Source organism: Salvelinus fontinalis, chromosome 14 (assembly GCF_029448725.1).
Source record: "Salvelinus fontinalis isolate EN_2023a chromosome 14, ASM2944872v1, whole genome shotgun sequence".
In the NCBI taxonomy this organism is placed as follows: Eukaryota; Metazoa; Chordata; class Actinopteri; order Salmoniformes; family Salmonidae; genus Salvelinus; species Salvelinus fontinalis.
The window spans coordinates 215203-237287 of NC_074678.1; the positions used below are offsets into that span (position 1 = coordinate 215203).

General features: G+C 45.2%; 1 protein-coding gene across 3 annotated transcripts in view; it reads left to right on the plus strand.

The window, feature by feature from the left end:
• The window catches only part of swt1 (SWT1 RNA endoribonuclease homolog), a 39943-nt gene that overhangs the window by 219 nt on the left and 17639 nt on the right, over nt 1-22085 (plus strand). For 2 of the 3 annotated variants that reach the window (XM_055943686.1, XM_055943688.1), the window contains exons 2-14: nt 515-625; nt 738-2078; nt 2179-2308; nt 2511-2615; nt 4367-4558; nt 4894-4987; nt 5300-5711; nt 6400-6538; nt 9064-9212; nt 9451-9611; nt 9790-9936; nt 17740-17806; nt 18039-18106. In XM_055943686.1, the coding sequence (XP_055799661.1) occupies nt 548-625; nt 738-2078; nt 2179-2308; nt 2511-2615; nt 4367-4558; nt 4894-4987; nt 5300-5711; nt 6400-6538; nt 9064-9212; nt 9451-9611; nt 9790-9936; nt 17740-17806; nt 18039-18106 (3083 nt within the window). In that variant the 5' untranslated portion in view covers nt 515-547. The remainder of the gene's footprint in view (nt 1-514; nt 626-737; nt 2079-2178; nt 2309-2510; nt 2616-4366; nt 4559-4893; nt 4988-5299; nt 5712-6399; nt 6539-9063; nt 9213-9450; nt 9612-9789; nt 9937-17739; nt 17807-18038; nt 18107-22085) is intronic. The other variant, XM_055943687.1, reaches the window with a different exon arrangement.

Here is a 22085-nt window from a genome sequence, read left to right on the forward strand (position 1 = left end):
TATATCACACGTGATGACGTTGATTTGGAACAATTGCTAGCTCGCTAACCTAGATAGGATCTCCTAACGTTAGCAACTGTGGAACTCTACTGTAACTGCCAGTTCATTCTAAGATAGCTGACTTAGCTATATACATTGAATATTCAAATATAAATATTCAAATATAATAAATATAATAAATATTCAAATATAAATATTCAATAACCTTGATTTTACTAGGTATGTATTCAGTTAGCTAGCTACATTCACATAACTCTATTTGAGCACTTAGCCTCATGTTGCTTCTCCACAAATTACATTCAGACTGTATTGTATCACTGCGAGTTTCAGGGGAACATTGCGTAAGTACCTAGTAAAATGAGAGACCTTGAAGTATCTCTGTGAGGTCAAAACATTGACTCCAGTCTCCATTGGAAGTTGGATTCAGAGATGATCTGTCTTGTCTTTGTCTTTGAATGAAGGATTCTCTTATAAGAGAACATCTCAGCTGATATTTTGTTAATTTTCTGTATAGGTTTCTCTTATTTAACAGGAATTTTCTACCAAGATGTCAAAGAAGTCCAAGAAGAAGAAGAAGCAGAAGAAGGAGAAGGAGACATATAAGTTATCTTTTTCCTCCAGTGAGGTGAGGAGCTTGCTGACATTTGTGACCTCAGAGTCTTCTCTTACATCTCTTACTAGGAGTGTTAACCAAGGCTAAATGAGTGTTTTTTGTTGTTGTTTTGTCTTGAATCTAGCAGTCGTCACAGAAAGAAAGGGGCACCAAGAAACACAGTAGTGCAGAGGGGAAGCACCATGGCAGCTGTTCTGCAGAGGAGAAACGGGGGAGAGAAAAAAGAGTTAGCCACTCCACCCCAGGGAATAGTGCAGCAGGAAGCAGTCACAAGAAAGACAGGGATTTCAAAAAAGCTCTTTACAGACTGGAGAAAACAACCTGGCAGGGTGCAGCGGAGGGAAAAAACGCCTGTCCTCTTGCAACCCTTCCTCGAGACAGCTCTGTGAGGAAGAGTTGCCCCAGCCAGGATGGCTCGGCTACCACCGGGGTCAAGATCGCAGACAGGGTTTCTTCCAAACCAGTCAGCAGTCTGAGCGCGAATAAGACCCAGTCCCAACATGTGGAGAAGATCCCTACATCCCAGGGATGCTCCAGTAAGCCAACCGACAAGAGCCCCTCCAAAACAGCCTCGAGCAGACTGACGACCAGTCCCAGGTCCCTCATGGCCCAGCTGAAGGAGCAGAGGAAGACGCTGGTGAAAAGGAGGCCCAGACCTGAAGAGAAGCCTGGCATTGGGAAGGACCACACCTCCCATGGTAGGAGCTACCAGGACCCCCAACTGTCCCTGTCACTGGCTGAAGAGATGAGGGAGAAGAGGAGGAAGCTAGTGAAGAGGAGATGTGAAGAAGAAAAGGAGGATGTTTTAAAGGCTAAACGGGACAAGAGTGGAGCAAAATCCTATAGTCTTCCCTCTAACAACAACAACACCACCACAAAGCAGTCCTCCACCTCTACTAAAAACGCTACCTTTGATAAAATCTCAACCACAGCAAGACATAGACCTACCACCCAAAAGCAGGGGAATGTCTCTGATCTGTCCAAAACATCAGCGACATCTAAGTCCATGTGTGCCGAGGTACAGATGCCGCTACCCAAACCTCAGCTGCCTCTCAATTTTAAGATCCCAAAGAAGTCCAAACTTGTGCCACTGCCAGTTAATCGAGCCATCTGGGGGGCTGGCCAGGAGGATGATAACGACAATAAGCCCATCAGTGCTAGAGTGAAGGTGGTGTCTTCTGCTTCTAGGCTTTCTCACCAGACAGGAAGTGCGTCCAAACTTTGGACACCAAGGAGTGTGTCCAAACTTTGGACACCAAGGAGTGTGTCCAAATCTTTGAACTTCAAAGACGGTGTGTCTGCTGCTGTGAACAGAAACAAGCAGCACAAATGTGAAACGGTTCCAGAATCTTCCAAAGTTTCTAAAGAATTACGGCCCAGTTCACCTCAAGAGAGGACATCACCACCCTGTAACATAACAACTTCCCCTGAAGACTATATAGAAGACTATGATAATGACCAAGAGGTAGATTTCTCAACATCATGACCAAATATTGATACGTTTGTGTCCGTAAGCTTGCGTTCAGTGTGTGTGTGTGTGTAAGCACATCCTCTGTGTGTGCTAGATGCAGCTGGTGGAGGAGCTCCATCTGGCCCGCAGTGAGAAGAGGCTGGAGCTGAATGTGGTGGAGATCTATGGAGAACTCACCAGCATGGACATCGACCCATCAGAGGAGGGTATCACATTCACACTCAGTGAGAGAACCACCACTAACATCCCCTCCACACATACAAGCCAAACAATTACACAGAGGCACTATGCCGTGAACAAAGTGTTTTAATAGAAGGTGTATAAGACATTAGGTTTGTCCCGTCAGTGCCTTCCTCCTCAGTATGCACATAAGGCCATTGGGGACGGACTCAGTATTAAAACCCTGCTCTCTGCTCACCTGTGTAGGTAAAGAGGAGGATCTTCAGCAGGATCTGATCGTTGTCCTGGACACCAACATCCTTCTCAGTCACCTAGACTTTGTCAAGAAGATGAGATCACATGGCCTTGGAGGTGTGTGGAAGGGACACTGTTTAAAAGAATGACTATATTAAATATATACCACTACCCCAATTCCAATCACTCATAGAATACAGTTCTCCTTTTGATCGACTCTCTCCTTCATCAACCTGCTCCTCCCTTCTTCCTCAACCTTCTCCTATTCCCCCACCTCTCCTCCTCCCGTCTTCCTCAACCTTCTCCTATTCCCCCACCTCTCCTCCCTTCTTCCTCAACCTGCTCCTATTCCCCCACCTCTCCTCCCTTTTGCCTCAACCTGCTCCTATTCCCCCACCTCTCCTCCTCCCTTCTGCATCAACCTGCTCCTATTCCCCCACCTCCCCTCCTCCCTTCTGCCTCAACCTTCTCCTATTCCCCCACCTCCCCTCCTCCCTTCTGCCTCAACCTGCTCCTATTCCCCCACCTCTCCTCCTCCCTTCTTCCTCAACCTGCTCCTATTCCCCCACCTCTCCTCCCTTTTGCCTCAACCTGCTCCTATTCCCCCACCTCTCCTCCTCCCTTCTGCATCAACCTGCTCCTATTCCCCCACCTCCCCTCCTCCCTTCTGCCTCAACCTTCTCCTATTCCCCCACCTCCCATCCTCCCTTCTGCCTCAACCTGCTCCTATTCCCCCACCTCTCCTCCTCCCTTCTTCCTCAACCTGCTCCTATTCCCCCACCTCTCCTCCTCCCTTCTTCCTCAACCTGCTCCTATTCCCCCACCTCTCCTCCTCCCTTCTGCCTCAACCTGCTCCTATTCCCCCACCTCTCCTCCTCCCTTCTGCCTCAACCTGCTCCTATTCCCCCACCTCTCCTCCTCCCTTCTTCCTCAACCTGCTCCTATTCCCCCACCTCTCCTCCTCCCTTCTGCCTCAACCTGCTCCTATTCCCCCACCTCTCCTCCTCCCTTCTGCCTCAACCTGCTCCTATTCCCCCACCTCTCCTCCTCCTTTCTGCCTCAACCTGCTCCTATTCCCCCACCTCTCCTCCTCCCTTCTGCCTCAACCTGCTCCTATTCCCCCACCTCTCCTCCTCCCTTCTGCCTCAACCTGCTCCTATTCCCCCACCTCTCCTCCTCCCTTCTGCCTCAACCTGCTCCTATTCCCCCACCTCTCCTCCTCCCTTCTGCCTCAACCTGCTCCTATTCCCCCACCTCTCCTCCTCCCTTCTGCCTCAACCTGCTCCTATTCCCCCACCTCTCCTCCTCCCTTCTGCCTCAACCTGCTCCTATTCCCCCACCTCTCCTCCTCCCTTATGCCTCAACCTGCTCCTATTCCCCCATCTCAAATCCTCCCTTCTTCCTCAACCTGCTCCTATTCCCCCATCTCTCATCCTCCCTTCTGCCTCAACCTGCTCCTATTCCCCCACCTCTCCTCCTCCCTTCTGCCTCAACCTGCTCCTATTCCCCCACCTCTCCTCCTCCCTTCTGCCTCAACCTGCTCCTATTCCCCCACCTCTCCTCCTCCCTTCTGCCTCAACCTTCTCCTATTCCCCCACCTCTCCTCCTCCCTTCTTCCTCAACCTGCTCCTATTCCCCCACCTCCTCCCTTCTGCCTCAACCTGCTCCTATTCCCCCACCTCTCCTCCTCCCTTCTTCCTCAACCTGCTCCTATTCCCCCACCTCTCCTCCTCCCTTCTTCCTCAACCTTCTCCTATTCCCCCACCTCTCCTCCTCCCTTCTTCCTCAACCTGCTCCTATTCCCCCACCTCTCCTGCCATCCTCTCAAACCTCCCCCATCTCCCCCTCCTTTCCCTCACCTCCCTCAGCTCTAGGTCTCCCCACAGTGCTCATACCCTGGGTGGTACTACAGGAGCTAGACTCTCTGAAGAACAGGAAGAGGCTGTCCAGCTCTGTAGCCCACCTGGCCACACCTGCCGTTCATTACATCTACACCTGCCTGAAGAGCCAGGAGCCTCGACTCTGGGGCCAGTCCATGCAGCAGGCCTCTCAGAGCAGCCGTGAGTCCCCTATGTATTCCCTCCATTGGCACGGACTGAACAATAGTTCCTCTGGACTGCCACCTGCTGGCAATAGCAGCACGGTGCTATTTCAACTCGGTGCACGCAGCATCACAAAACGACTTGTTTCAATGATGAGCAGTCCTGCTAGTAGAATCTCTCCCTTTCTGCAGAACCTCTGCCAAACTCTGTTTTACCTGTCAGCAGTAACTAGCAGGTTCACCGCTCTCTTCAGTGCTGAGGTGATGGTCATGACGCATGTCTCCTGTCCTCTCTCTCTCTCGCTCTCTCGCTCTCTCGCTCTCTCGCTCTCTCTCTCTCTCTCTCTCTGACAGAGGGACTCAATGCTGAGAATAATGATGACAGAGTGCTGCAGTGCTGCCTGCAATACCAGAGTCTTTACCCAGAGGGTGCTCTCATCCTTTGCACGTGAGTCCACTCCCACCCCCCTGCTGCAGTGTGTCTGCCTGTCTTTCCTCTGCAGATACATGCAGGAAAGGTTTGACAGTGTGTGTGTGCGTGCCTGTCTGGAGATAGTTCTGTATGTGATATGGTGCTGTTTGAAAGCGATACTGCTTGTCATCAGTATTCACTTCTTCATTTCACTAAGACTTCCTTTACAAGCGGTCTCACACCGGCTGGTCGCACACACACTCACACTCTGTCTCACTTGGTGTAACGTGCATTTGTAGCAATATCTTTCTGTCTGGTTGATTTGATTGTGTGTGTGTGTGTCCACAGTAACGATAAGAACCTGTGTAGTAAGGCCTTGCTGAGTGGGGTGAAGGCCTTCGGTAAGGCTGACCTGGTGGAGGTGGTAGACAGGCTCAAAACGCCTGGTGTCCACAACCTGACCCCCACCCAACCCCACACACAGACTCCTGTCAGCACACAGACACAAACCCTCATCCGCACCCCGAGCCAGACCCCTGACCACCAGAAACCCAGCCCCTTCCCAGGCCGGCAGCAGAATGAACAGAGCAGGAGCGATGGAAGGAAAGAGAGAGAAATGGAAGAGAAGAGAAAGAAGGCTGCAGAAGAGGCCCGGGAGCTGAGCAGCTGTGTGTCAGTACTGGAGGACTGTCTGAAAGAAGCGCTGTCTCAGGTGCTGGAGATTGAGATGAAGGCAGCCTATGAAGAACTGTGGACAGAGGTAAACTCCACAATCTTCTGGTCAATTCCAAATCAGCCAATCGGCTGTGTCCAGATTCTCCACCTTTTGCACAATCCCTGTCATAGATTTTACTATGATGGAAACTGCCTCCAGCCGTTGCCTACCCCAGTCCCATGCTTTTCAAACCATGATAGGGAGGGTGCAAGTGCACACTTCAGGAAAAGTGTGGAGAATCGGGATGCCTTGGCCTCTGAAAGTATTGAGCAGATTTGTAGATGTGGAATTGTGCTCAGTGTTTCCCCTCTGACCTTTTTCAGCAGTAGTAGAAAGGGTAGTGAGGGGGTGGGTGTCATATTTTTTGCAGTGGTCCCAACAATTTAGCAATAAAAGTGACTCTAAAATGGACATTCACCAATAAGACATTCACCAATATATTCCTATTGGGCAAAACATATTCTGAAACAAGTGCACGTTTTTATAGTCACAAGATGTAGTCATTGCGTGTAAGGATATATATGAAAATACTGTCAAATAAAAGATGACATTCTCTACTGTCACCTAATATGAACATTCTATCTCATTCTAGCCCCCCCCCCCCCCCCCCCAAAGATGTCCCTCAGTGTCCAGAGACATGGATGGGAGTGTATATACAGGAAGCTTGAACTACGTAAAGTGATCAGATGTTGGCTATCATTTTGTAACCTACATTTTTGTTTGGAAACGATAGATCGTATATCTGAAACCGCCCTGGACTCTTGAAGACCTTCTGCAGTGTTTCAAGAAACACTGGATCTCTGTCTTTGGCAACATCGTCCCTCGAAATCTGCAGCAATCCCTGGAAAACCTTCACAACTTCTTTTTCTCAGGTGAGAAACCATGACATCACTGTCAGATTACAGCAGTCTCAAAATGCAATCAATATCTCTTTTTGGGAACTACAAATGTAAATGAGCTGTTATCTAGTGCAACACATCTTTCCTCAGTTTCTGAGACTTATGTTTTTGTTATACATTGTCCAAATAAACTATAAATAATGGGAAAAAAACACTATAAAATGTTGTGTGTACTTTGAACACTTTGATGGAAACTAGTACATTTGCATGCTAAAAATAAATAGTGATATCCCTTAAAATGGGCCCAGTGAAGTGTGCTGCAAATAGAGTTCTCCCTGGCTAAAGCACAGTGCTATACTGTCTACACTAGCGCTCCTACTGCTCTACAGAACTATATTCAGAATAAGGCTCTGCAGAGAAGTGTGTCAGAAGCAAAATGCTGACTGAGTGGTTAACTGCAGTAGCCATACTAAGCATGCTGCTCAGTGTTGCCCTGGCTCTGTTTGTCGTTGTATTACATTAGCAGCTGTAGTGTGAGTGTGTGTTTCCCTGTTCATCATACTCTCTCTAGCATGACCCCCGCCCCCCTCCCTATTCTAATCTTGGGTGGACCAGCCAGGACTCTTAGAGAGTTGAGAGGAAGGGAGGGATGAACGGTGTATATCGAAGAATCCAGAAGTGGAAACTACTGCAGTGTGTTACTGTGTGTGTGTAGGTGGATGTGCACGGAAGTGAAGTGACATTAGGTATAAACACACACACCGTCAATTCCTACAAGTCTTCCTATTCTCCATTAAATGTACTGGCTCTGGTTAAATAACTACTGTAATGTCAGGACAAACTGGCTCTGGTTAAATAACTACTGTAATGTCAGGACAAACTGGCTCTGGTTAAATAACTACTGTAATGTCAGGACAAACTGGCTCTGGTTAAATAACTACTGTAATGTCAGGACAAACTGGCTCTGGTTAAATAACTACTGTAATGTCAGGACAAACTGGCTCTGGTTAAATAACTACTGTAATGTCAGGACAAACTGGCTCTGGGTAAATAACTACTGTAATGTCAGGACAAACTGGCTCTGGGTAAATAACTACTGTAATGTCAGGACAAACTGGCTCTGGTTAAATAACTACTGTAATGTCAGGACAAACTGGCTCTGGGTAAATAACTACTGTAATGTCAGGACAAACTGGCTCTGGGTAAATAACTACTGTAATGTCAGGACAAACTGGCTCTGGGTAAATAACTACTGTAATGTCAGGACAAACTGGCTCTGGTTAAATAACTACTGTAATGTCAGGACAAACTGGCTCTGGGTAAATAACTACTGTAATGTCAGGACAAACTGGCTCTGGGTAAATAACTACTGTAATGTCAGGACAAACTGGCTCTGGGTAAATAACTACTGTAATGTCAGGACAAACTGGCTCTGGGTAAATAACTACTGTAATGTCAGGACAAACTGGCTCTGGGTAAATAACTACTGTAATGTCAGGACAAACTGGCTCTGGGTAAATAACTACTGTAATGTCAGGACAAACTGGCTCTGGGTAAATAACTACTGTAATGTCAGGACAAACTGGCTCTGGGTAAATAACTACTGTAATGTCAGGACAAACTGGCTCTGGGTAAATAACTACTGTAATGTCAGGACAAACTGGCTCTGGGTAAATAACTACTGTAATGTCAGGACAAACTGGCTCTGGGTAAATAACTACTGTAATGTCAGGACAAACTGGCTCTGGGTAAATAACTACTGTAATGTCAGGACAAACTGGCTCTGGGTAAATAACTACTGTAATGTCAGGACAAACTGGCTCTGGGTAAATAACTACTGTAATGTCAGGACAAACTGGCTCTGGTTAAATAACTACTGTAATGTCAGGACAAACTGGCTCTGGTTAAATAACTACTGTAATGTCAGGACAAACTGGCTCTGGTTAAATAACTACTGTAATGTCAGGACAAACTGGCTCTGGGTAAATAACTACTGTAATGTCAGGACAAACTGGCTCTGGTTAAATAACTACTGTAATGTCAGGACAAACTGGCTCTGGTTAAATAACTACTGTAATGTCAGGACAAACTGGCTCTGGTTAAATAACTACTGTAATGTCAGGACAAACTGGCTCTGGTTAAATAACTACTGTAATGTCAGGACAAACTGGCTCTGGTTAAATAACTACTGTAATGTCAGGACAAACTGGCTCTGGTTAAATAACTACTGTAATGTCAGGACAAACTGGCTCTGGTTAAATAACTACTGTAATGTCAGGACAAACTGGCTCTGGTTAAATAACTACTGTAATGTCAGGACAAACTGGCTCTGGGTAAATAACTACTGTAATGTCAGGACAAACTGGCTCTGGGTAAATAACTACTGTAATGTCAGGACAAACTGGCTCTGGTTAAATAACTACTGTAATGTCAGGGCAAACTGTGGGGTTGTTTACAACTGGCCTCTGTGTTTTCTCATTGACATATGTGATCGTGTGTGTGTCTGGTTATGTGTGTACAAAGTGTGTGTACTCTGACGTTCTGGTCTCTCTCCTTAGGTAAATCAGTAGAGCATAGCTCTACACTGCTGGCTCTGTATGAGGCTAGAGAGCTGCTGCAGGCCTTCGGCTGCAGGTCAGACTACGATGGGCGTGTCCGACCGGCCCTTGCCTCCCTGAACACCCTGCTGCAGAGGATACTCCCTCAGGTACGCTGCCTGGAGCTTATTCAGGACTGCACCGTCACACGGTGGCAAATCCGTTTTCTTTATGTTTTGGACCCAAGTTGTCTAAAGTTGTTCAAACTTATTTGTATAGTTTTCTTGTGCGTTTGTTAAAATCTCTTACAGTTTTACCGTTGAGCTCTCGTCTAAAGAGACATTCCAATGTTTGTGCTTGTTTACAAATGGCAAATAAATGAAACTTAAAGTTGATCTTGGTATGTAGCCAGAGAAAGTCTCAGAGGAGACCCACACCAGTGACGGTGACACCCTCATGGCGGAAGAGGAGGAGGAGGAGGAAGAGAAACAGACCACGCCTGCTCGGGTGTCACACCAGGAAGTGTGGGTGATGTTTGAGAGCATCTGGAACAATGTGTGTGGGATCAGGTGAGCAGATGATACTGAGTTCAGGACCTGTGGAGATTAGCCCATAGTTGGGAAGGCAGGGTCCTAAATACTAGTTTTTCTAACATGCATTCTAAAGACTGTGCCTGTTAAAGCGACAGTTATTTAATGAATGAATGTGAGTGTATGTTAGTATAAGAGGTCAATGTGCTTTGTTCAGCTCTGCTGTGTTCGCCGCTCTCCGCTTTGACCCGGGCGCCATAGAAACCAACCAGCCAGTAGAGGGTCCTCCCCTTCCCCAGGACGCCCTCTCCTGTCTGCACAGACTGTCTACTGCTGTCAAACAACTGCTACAGGCCTTTACCAGGTCAGTTATACCATACTGTACTCCCTCCATTCTGACAGAACAGTAGTTCTCTCCTGTCTGTCTGCACAGACTGTCTACTGCTGTCAGACAACTGCTACAGGCCTTTACCAGGTCAGTTATACCATACTGTACTCCCTCCATTCTGACAGAACAGTAGTTCTCTCCTGTCTGTCTGCACAAACTATCCACTGCTGTCAGACAACTGCTACAGGCCTTTACCAGGTGAGATACCTGACATATCTCTCACCTTAAACACCTGAAAACCTTGTAACTCTTAGGACCAGGACTGGTGACCACTACCACCCCAAACTTAGCCTAACCATATTCAATGAGGCTGAATCACCCACCTGTTCCAGACTAAAGATGTGTTGGAAGGTGCGATTGCAAATTGCCCAGAAATGGGACACGCCTGATGTCGTCACAGTAGAGCTCCTGTCTTGACTTGTCGGTCTGGTGTCACACTCTCCTCTCTGCTAGACTCACTGCCATTCAGGCCAGGGGAAGATATTAGCGAGGCTGCAGACAATCTGCAATCAGTAACACTTTCACAATACGTCACTGACGGTTGCTATGGTGATGACGTTATTAAAAAAGAATCATCCCAGCAGTCACGGGGTCACTGAAATCGTTCATGTTATGGTTGATGGCTCATTGTGATGTTTTAAAGAGTCTGGCTTCCTCCTGGACAGCCAAATGTCCTCGCATTGTTTTCCACTACATTGGCGAGCTTCTCCTTCTTCAAGAATTGGGGAATTTGGGGAATAAGATTGAAAGTAAGGCATGCTGCTGTGCACACATACACAGACACAGCCTTAAACAGGGGTCCGGTTTGGTTGGTGTATGGTGTCCCCTCAGTCAGGAACGCTGTGTCTCTTTCAACAGTAACTATGAACATTCTGCCTCATTGTAGTTTCAGTTAGAACCCAACCAGTGGTGTGTTCATTTATTTAACTCGGGTCAGCTGTCTCCATTTTAAATCTTTCCTTAACGTTAGAATTATTTCACAATACTGATGACGGATCAGCTCCTAGAGCATTATTGTCACCTATTGCTGCAAATATTGATGTGGCTCATTGTAATTCTTACCCTATAATAATATACAGAGTCAAGATTTGGAACATCATTACACACGTTAGGCTACACATCAAGAAATATATTGAGGCAAAAAATCACAAATAGCATTATTATATATATATTTTTACTAAATTCAATGAACATAACATTTATTTCAATATAATTGAAATAATATAGGTCTATGTAGTCTATACTCTTGGTAGGCTGTTTATCTTTCAATGCAGTCATCTTTTCATTTGAAGCATCTGTTTATCCTTTGCTTGTTTGTAACGATTGCAAAGACATTGGCAACTTTGTATTTGTGATTAACTTCGTTGTCGGTGGTCAAAGATAGGGCTCTTGCTGTGACTGTATTACCGGTGGTCATGAAGGCAGTCAAATTCCATGTGATTGTTTAGCCACGGTAATTTGGCTTCTCCAAGCTCTGATGCAGGCTGCTGGTCATTAGTAGTCTACCAAACTTGCTAACTGCCTGGTACTCGGCACTCTATTGTCCCTCTAATCACTCTGACATCAATGTAATTGAAATTCTAATCAAACGCTTCATGAGCGCTCATGTTGCGCAACATTTCTATAGGCTATGCAATTGCGTGAGAAAAGAGTGATGGCCTCTAATAAAAATAGGAGGGCCCCATAGGCTTTCTATAATTTAGGCCTACTATATTTAATTCTCAACTTTCCTAATATTAAGCACATTGCTTATATTTATAACAGGAGTATAGCCTACCTGTCTGGCATGAAAATGAACCATGGGAAAAGCGTCCTCCATTCGCTATTTAAGTGCATAGATTACATGTATTTTTTCCCACTGCCCCTGTTTCGAGACAGGTGCATGATAAATGGTTCATTCTAATTATAAAAAAATTCACACGTATATGTAAAGACAAGATTAATTCAAGAATAGTCTGATTGGTGTCAATATTATCCTATCACTTTGATTGATATATTATCAATTGTGAATGATGCCCGGCTTGAAGGCAAGAAACAATGCCATTTTTTTGCGACATTTTTTAATCATAGTCACACACCTCACGTAGCCTTGCCCATAGGCCTATATGTTTTGATCAGGTTTGTATCACAATTTGTGGCCAAATAACTTCTTAAAATGAAGCACATTAATCCGCTTTACAAGGGGTGTAGAGCCTAACCGGCTTTTAGAAGCAGCGCGTGAGTTTCAAGTTTGGGGAAGATAATTTTCACCATTTATAATGCACCTTTTTATAATAAAAACATCACATACATAATCGCATATGCGGTCACTTTTGATAGTGGTGTATTCCCGCTAACGGAACATTCGCAATTATAGCCTACTGCCGTATGCGCGTTGCTGCGCTTATAATGTGAAGAAATAGCCTAATAGTTTATCACATTTTAAGCTAAACGTTCTGATCTATTGCGTAAAAACATTTGTTTGATGCTAGTGGTTGTATTAATTTGGGATCTATCGCATCCCACAACTGTCTCAGACTATGTTTGGAATATTTATTTCTCACACAGAATAGAATAGGTTAACTTTTGTACTATGGGGATAGTAGATTGACAAGCTAGTGATTTTTGCTGTTCGCTAGGCCTACTCGTGTTGGCTGACAAAGTAAATGTGGATAGTTCTTCCAATATCTTCAATATGCATGCAGTTGCGACCTCAGTGTCTGTCTTCACTTGTAGCCTGTGAGAAATACCAGTTCTCGTGATGGAGAGCCATGTGAGTGAGAGGTGCTTCGGAGTACGCTGCACTCTGGGAGAAGGGAACAGCGGCCACTGGCCGCAAAAGACATGGATTTCTTTAGGGTGTATTATGGCCGCACAAAGGGGATGCCGCCATTAAATTCGAGGCATTATCAAGTGCTTGTCAAATTGTGAATGAGAGACAGATTAAGTGTGTACAGCCTGTACAAAAAAACAAAGCATAGCTTCTGACTTTCAAGCAAAAAAAAAAAAAAAAAAACATTTGTCACGTCATGCAGCCTTACAATGTATTAAAAATCGAAACGTATATAGCCCAAAATGTTTAGAACAACTAAAGTTACATTAACTCTAAATTAAGCATATAGTAGTACCAATTTCTTTGTTAACCGCTCAATACAGAATAGCTGCATGTGCCCACTCCCTCAAATCGTTTGGAGACGTCCTTTGTATTTTATTCAGCTTTGCTCAATTGTATTCATTCTATAAAATAATGTAAAATATTTGCTTAGAATTCCAAGGCGTTCTTGTCTGCTAAAATAACTAGTGTAGCCCACAGTAATATGGCATAGCCAGATCAGGGCCTAACATAAGGACATTTACATTTACATTACATTTAAGTCATTTAGCAGACGCTCTTATCAAGAGCGACTTACAAATTGGTGCATTCACCTTATGATATCCAGTGGAACAACCACTTTACAATAGTGCATCTAAATCTTTTAAGGGGGAGGGGGGGGTTAGAAGGATTACTTTATCCTATCCTAGGTATTCCTTAAAGAGGTGGGGTTTCAGGTGTCTCCGGAAGGTGGTGATTGACTCCGCTGTCCTGGCGTCGTGAGGGAGTTTGTTCCACCATTGGGGTGCCAGAGCAGCAAACAGTTTTGACTGGGCTGAGCGGGAACTGTACTTCCTCAGAGGTAGGGAGGCGAGCAGGCCAGAGGTGGATGAACGCAGTGCCCTTGTTTGGGTGTAGGGCCTGATCAGAGCCTGAAGGTACAGAGGTGCCGTTCCCCTCACAGCTCCGTAGGCAAGCACCATGGTCTTGTAGCGGATGCGAGCTTCAACTGGAAGCCAGTGGAGAGAGCGGAGGAGCGGGGTGACGTGAGAGAACTTGGGAAGGTTGAACACCAGACGGGCTGCGGCGTTCTGGATGAGTTGTAGGGGTTTAATGGCACAGGCAGGGAGCCCAGCCAACAGCGAGTTGCAGTAATCCAGACGGGAGATGACAAGTGCCTGGATTAGGACCTGCGCCGCTTCCTGTGTGAGGCAGGGTCGTACTCCGCGAATGTTGTAGAGCATGAACCTACAGGAACGGGTCACCGCCTTGATGTTAGTTGAGAACGACAGGGTGTTGTCCAGGATCACGCCAAGGTTCTTAGCACTCTGGGAGGAGGACACAATGGAGTTGTCAACCGTGATGGCGAGATCATGGAACGGGCAGTCCTTCCCCGGGAGGAGGAGCAGCTCCGTCTTGCCGAGGTTCAGCTTGAGGTGGTGATCCGTCATCCACACTGATATGTCTGCCAGACATGCAGAGATGCGATTCGCCACCTGGTTATCAGAAGGGGGAAAGGAGAAGATTAATTGTGTGTCATCTGCATAGCAAGGAGAGACCATGTGAGGATATAACAGAGCCAAGTGACTTGGTGTATAGCGAGAATAGGAGAGGGCCTAGAACAGAGCCCTGGGGGACACCAGTGGTGACAACTCAGAGTATGCTGTTCTGTTCTTCTGAAATAAATAAATGCTTCTGTAGACCTGTCTAAAATAAATAAGCACTCAGGACCTCAGACTGGGATGACGGTTCAACTTCCAACAGGACAATGACCCTAAGCACACAATCAAAACAATGCAGGAGTTGCTTCTGGGACAAGTCTCTGAATGTCCTTGAGTGGCCCAGCCAGAGCCCAGACTTGAACCCGATCGAACTTCTCTGGAGAGACCTGAAAATAGCTGTGCAACTATGCTCCCCATCCAACCTGACAGAGTTTAAGATGATATGCAAAGAAAAATGGGAGAAACTCCCTAGATACAGGTGTGCCAAGCTTGTAGCGTCATACCCAAGAAGACTCAAGGCTGAAGGGTCTGAATAGTTATGTAAATGTTATTTTTGTATAAATTTGCAAGCGTTTCTAAAAACCTGGTTTTGCTTTGTCATTATGGGGTATTGTGTGTATATTTTTTCAATGTAATCCATTCTAGAATAAGGATGTAACAAAATGTGGAAGAAGTCAAGGTGTCTGAATACTTTCCGAATGCACCGGACGTGCAAATCGGCGTGTTCAGTGGCTCTTTTAAGATGCTTTTGGGAAACAAGGCCCAGATTGGTGTTTTAGAGCTCATTAATCATTACATTTGTCTAACACCTCACTCAAACGCTCATTAGCACACACAGCCTACTGTACATTACAGTTGTAATATATCAGAATATTCTAAGTTATTCACATTGTTCTAATAATACAGTGTATTGTATGACTTGGCACTATAGTTTTTGATTAACTTCTCACACAATGGGGCATCTATCACACGTCTTCTAGGGTGCCTCTTCACTACCTACCTAAACACCTCTTCACTACCTACCTAAACACCTCTTCACTACCTACCTAAACACCTCTTCACTACCTACCTAAACACCTCTTCACTACCTACCTAAACACCTCTTCACTACCTACCTAAACACCTCTTCACTACCTACCTAAACACCTCTTCACTACCTACCTAAACACCTCTTCACTACCTACCTAAACACCTCTTCACTACCTACCTAAACACCTCTTCACTACCTACCTAAACACCTCTTCACTACCTACCTCAACACCTCTTCACTACCTACCTAAACCCCCTCTTCACTACCTACCTAAACACCTCTTCACTACCTACCTAAACCCCCCCTTCACTACGTACCTAAACACCTCTTCACTACCTACCTAAACACCTCTTCACTACCTACCTAAACCCCCCCTTCACTACCTACCTAAACACCTCTTCACTACCTACCTAAACACCTCTTCACTACCTACCTAAACACCTCTTCACTACCTACCTAAACACCTCTTCACTACCTACCTAAACACCTCTTCTCTACCTACCTAAACACCTCTTCACTACCTACCTAAACACCTCTTCACTACCTACCTAAACACCGCTTCACTACCTACCTAAACACCTCTTCACTACCTACCTAAACACCTCTTCACTACCTACCTAAACACCTCTTCACTACCTACCTCAACACCCCTTCACTACCTACATAAACCACCTCTTCACTACCTACCTAAACCCCCTCTTCACTACCTACCTAAACCCCCTCTTCACTACCTACCTAAACACCTCTTCACTACCTACCTAAACCCCCCCTTCACTACGTACCTAAACACCTCTTCACTACCTACCTAAACACCTCTTCACTACCTACCTAAACACCTCTTCACTACCTACCTAAACCCCCCCTTCACTACCTACCTAAACACCTCTTCACTACCTACCTAAACACCTCTTCACTACCTACCTAAACACCTCTTCACTACCTACCTAAACCACCTCTTCACTACCTACCTAAACCACCTCTTCACTACCTACCTAAACCCCCTCTTCACTACCTACCTAAACCCCCTCTTCACTACCTACCTAAACCCCCTCTTCACTACCTACCTAAACCCCCTCTTCACTACCTACCTAAACCCTCTCTTCACTACCTACCTAAACACCTCTTCACTACCTACCTAAACACCTCTTCACTACCTACCTAAACCCACTCTTCACTACCTACCTAAACCACCTCTTCACTACCTACCTAAACCCCCTTTTCACTACCTACCTAAACCCCCTCTTCACTACCTACCTAAACCACCTCTTCACTACCTACCTAAACCACCTCTTCACTACCTACCTAAACCACCTCTTCACTACCTACCTAAACCACCTCTTCACTACCTACCTAAACCACCTCTTCACTACCTACCTAAACCACCTCTTCACTACCTACCTAAACCACCTCTTTACTACATACCTCAACACCCTCTTCACTACCTAGCTCAACACCCTCTTCACTACCTAGCTCAACACCCTCTTCACTACCTAGCTCAACACCCTCTTCACTACCTAGCTCATTTCTGAATACAGATCAGGGCCCAATTTCCCAAAAGCATGTTCATTGTTAGAACCGTGTGTTTGTGACGTGTAGTTCCAGTTTGTTCAGGGCTCTCTGAGTCCCTGGAAGTCTGCTTCTTTCCTGCTGCACATGATGTTGATTTGAATAAAACCCATGCTATTTCTGTACTGTACACGTTAGGCAGAACGGGTGGTTGGTTAGAAATGGAACAGACAAGCCCAAAAATGAAGAGGACTTTCATGTATGCCCATCTGTAGGAGGTTTGGATGAGGTGTGTGTTGAAGCTGCTCCTATGTGGTTACCTAGGAGACAGACATACAGTAGCTCTTACAGTAGCTAGCAGTGACGCATCATCACAGCCCATAACCCCCCCCCCCCCCCCTCCCAAGTCCCTGCCGGGAGAAAATATGTATAATGCAGACAGATCTAGCCTGCTGAAATGACTTTCCTTCCTCTCCCTCCACCATCTCTCTCTCAATTCAAAAGGTGCTGTATTGGCATGGAAACATATGTTTACATTCCCAAAGCAAGTGAAATTGTCAAACAAAAGGGAAATAAACAATAAAAAATGTACAGTAAACATTGCAACCGTTTTAAAAGAATATAGACATTTCAAATGTTATATTATTGCTAATGTAGTAACAATGTGCAAATAGTTGAAGTTCAAAAGGGAAAATAAATAAACAGAAAGATATAGGTTGTATTTACAATGGTGTTTGTGCTCCACTGGTTACCCTTTTCTCATGGCAACCTTTCTCTCTCCATTTATCTTTGTCTGTCTTTCTCTCTCTCTCTCCATATTTACACTATACAGTCAAGAAGTATTTTAATTACCCTTTCTATCACTTCATTTTCCCTAGTCCATTTCCTCTGTTACTTAATGACAGTGTGTGGTGTGTCCCTTCACTAATCAGACCCTGGCTGTTTTGTAGGGTTCTGTCAACAGACAGCTGTCTAGAAGATGCCCAGGCTCTCCTCTCCTTCATCCACTCCAGTGAGGTTAGTATTTCTAACTCCTAGTAACCTCTGTCTGGTGGTCACACCTCTGAGATCATTCATGTTTCATCTTTCCAGCTCCCAATTTTTTGATAGGGTGAATAAAGGTTTGTCATCCACATGGACATTGTAGGATTCATTCATTCTAAATGTTAATAGGATTGCAATGTTACATCACATGTACTGCCAAGCTGATTGGGCTGAATCTTAATACTGTAGGTGACTTGTGCTTTAGATTGCTGCCATGGAGCCCAGGTTCACTGCCAAAGACCTGTTGGACTGTCTCTCACAGCACGAGTACAGGTGGGTGGAGACACAGACATACACAACTACACTCACATACGCACAATTGGCTTTGTCAAACCAATACACATGGGAGAGTGGAGAATGACCTCCCACAATAACACCAATATATACCTGGGAGAGTGGAGAATGACCTCCCACAATAACACCAATATATACCTGGGAGAGTGGAGAATGACCTCCCACAATAACACCAATATATACCTGGGAGAGTGGAGAATGACCTCCCACAACACCAATATACCTGGGAGAGTGGAGAATGACCTCCCACAATAACACCAATATACCAGGGAGAGTGGAGAATGACCTCCCACAATAACACCAATATATACCTGGGAGAGTGGAGAATGACCTCCCACATTAACACCAATATACCTGGGAGAGTGGAGAATGACCTCCCAGTGAGGATAAATGTTCTAGTTAACAGGATATCCAGCGAGTAACCAGGGTGGTCTAGTCCAGTTGTTCCCAACCTTTTTTGGTTACTGTACCGCAAACTGAATTTTGCTCTGCTCGGAGTACCCCTGAAGTACTCCCTCGTGTGCATTTTACCAGTCTTCTCAAGTACCCCGTTTAGATATGCCTAGGACCCCTGTTTGGGAACCACTGGTGTAGCCCACTCATGTGTAGTAAAGTGTCTTTGATGATAGCATGCCTAGGCAGGTCTCTGACATGCAGTGCATTCAGAAAGTATTCAGACCCCTTGACTTTTTACACATTATGTTACGTTACAGCCCTATTCCAAAATGGATTACATTGGGTTTTTTCTCATTAATCCACACACAATACCCCATAATGACAAAGCAATGTTTGCAAATGTATAACAAAAAATAAAACGTACCTTATTTACATAAGTATTCAGACCCTTTACTCAGTACTTTGTTGAAGCTCCTTTGGCAGTAATTACAGCCTAGAGTCTCCTTGAGGATGACTCTACAAGCTTGGCAGACCTGTATTTGGGGAGTTTGTCCCATTCTTCTTTGCAGATCCTCTCAAGCTCAAGCTCAGGTTGGATGGGGAGTGTCGCTGCACAGCTATTTTCAGGTCTCTCCAGAGATGTTCGATGGAGTTCAAGTCCGGGTTCTGGCTGGGCCACTCACGGACATTCAGAGACTTGTCCCGAAGCCACTCCTGCGTTGTCTTGGCTGTGTGCTTAGTGTCGTTGTCCTGTTGGAAGGTGAACCTTTGCCCCAGTCTGAGGTCCTGAGCGCTCTGGAGCAGGTTTTCATTAAGGATCTCTCTGTACTTTGCTCCATTCATCTTTCCCTCGATCCTGACTAGTCTCCCAGTCCCTGCCGCTGAAAAACATACCCACATACCCAAACATGATGCTGCCACCACCATGCTTCACCATAGGGATGGTGCCAGGATTCCTCCAGACGTGACGCTTGGCATTCAGACCAAGTAGTTCAATCTTGGCTTCATCAGACCAGAGAATCGTGCTCCTCATGGTCTGAGAGTCCTTTTTTAGGGGCCTTTTGGCAAACTCCATGCGGACTGTCAGGTCGCAGTTGTAAATGAGAACTTGTTCTCAACTAGCTTACCTGGTTGAATAAAGGTTAAATAAAAAAAAATGTTGTACCTTTTACTGAGGAGTGGATTCCGTCTGGCCACTCTACCATAAAGGTCTGATTGGTGGAGTGCTGCAGAGATGGTTGTCCTTCTGTAAGGTTCTCCCATCTCCACAGAGGAACTCTGGAGCTCTGTCAGAGTGACCATAGGGTTCTTGGTCACCTCCCTGACCAAGGCCCTTCTCCCCCGATTGCTCAGTTTTGCCTAGTGGCCAGCTCTAGGAAGAGTCTTGGTGGTTCCAAACTTCTTCCATTTAAGAATGATGGATGTGAATGATTTAAGAGTGATGGATGTTCTTGGGACCTTCAATGCTGCAGAAATATTTTGGTACCCTTCCCCAGATCTGTGCCTGGACACAATCCTGTCTTGGAGCTCTACGGACAATTCCTTCAACCCCATGACTTGGTTTTTGCTCTGACATGCACTGTCAACTGTGGGACCTTATATAGACAGGTGTGTGCCTTTCCAAATCATGTCCAATCAATTGAAATTTCCACAGGTGGACTTCAATCAAGTTGTATAAACATCTCAAGGATGATCAATGTAAACAGGATGCACCTGAGCTCAATTTCAAGTCTCATAACAAAGGGTCTGAATACTTATGTAAATAAGGTATTTATTTGATTTTTTATAAATTGGGGAAAAAAAATCTACAAACCTGTTTTTGCTTTGTCATATATGGGGTATTGTGTGTAGATTGATGAGGATAAAAAAATCAATTTTAGAATAAGGCTGTAACGTAACAAAATGTGTCAAGGGGTCTGTATACTTTCCGAATGCAATTTAGAAATAAGAATGAATTGAACGGGCTTGGAAGCTCCAACCCTGAAAATTGACCGGTGAACTCCCAATGGCTTTCCATGGTATTTTGGAATGTTCTATCAACTGATGCTGGGTTGCCATGGTAATGTAGAATGTTCATTCAAATGATGCTAACTGATGTGGCTCATGCAATGTAATGTATTTTTTGTTTTGTCAGTTGAGTCAACTCAACAAATCACATCACAGATTGAAGGGCACGCTTCCTGCTTTAACTTCCTGGCATGGGTTCACCCAAAATGGCTGCCAGTCTACCCATTATGTCGTCATCATTTTTATTCATAATTCTTTTCGATGGTGCTGATGCATGGGGCTGGGAGTCTAGTTTCACCTCATTGTAACATCACAATCGTCTCCCTCCCAGTGGAACTATCACAACCCTGATTGCCATGCCAGCCATTCTAGTCGCCGTGCCAGCCATTCCAAACCGTCCCCCTAACCCTTTTTCTGGAATTCTTACGACTGTAAAATGGGATTATGGCTATCTCTTATGAGCTACCCAGGAAAGGGCAAAAAAAAGCACATTAATATATATGTAGCCTTAGAAATAAGGTTCATAAAATCAATAACTTGCTAACATCAGACAACAACATTAATAAATTAGCCATTTCTGAGACTCATTTAGATAATTCCTTTGATATAGTAATGCAAGGATATAACATCTACAAAAGAGACAGGAATGCTTATGGGGGAGGTGTTGCTCTAATCTGAGCCTAGAGAAAAGTGTTTGTCCTCAGACCTGGATGGAAGCCAAAGTCATTCCGCTACCCAAGAATGGCAAAGCGACATTTACTTGTTAGTGATGCACGGTTTGACTCATAACCCGTAGTCCTCACGGTTATATCCACAGGGTGGACGGTTTTAGGGTCATTTTAAATGTTGTGTGACTGAAGGGCGGTTGGGTTACGGGCGGGTTGAATAAACAGAAACAATAGATTAAAATATCAATAAATGTACAGTACCAGTCAGTTACTGTTACTATTTTCTACATTGTAGAATAATAGTGAAGACATCAACTATGATATACAAAAAAGTGTTATCTAATAAATTTTAGATTCCTCAAAGTAGTCACTCTTTGCCTTGATGACAGCTTTTCACACTCTTGGCATTCTCTCAACCAGCTTCACCTGGATTGTTTTCCCAACAGTCTTAAAGGAGTTCCCACGTATGCTGAGCACTTGTTGGCTGCTTTTCCTTCACTCTGCGGTCCAACTTATCCCAAACCATCTCAATTGGGTTGAGGTCAGGTGATTGTGGAGGCCAGGTCATCTGATGCAGCACTCCATCACTATCCTTCTTGGTCACATAGCCCTTACACAGCCTGAAGGTGTGTTGGGTCAAGTGCCTTGAGTTCTAAATAAATCAGACATTGTCACCAGCAAAGCACCATCACACCACCTCCACGCTTCACTTTGGGAACCACACATGCGGAGATCATCCGTTCACCTTCTCTGCTGAGATCATCCGTTCACAGACACGGCGTTTGGAACCAAACATTTCTTCAAGCGCAGTATCTAACAAGTGGACTCATCAGACCAAACGGCAGATTTCCTCTTGTCTAATGTTTCTTGGCTTGTGTTTCTTGGCC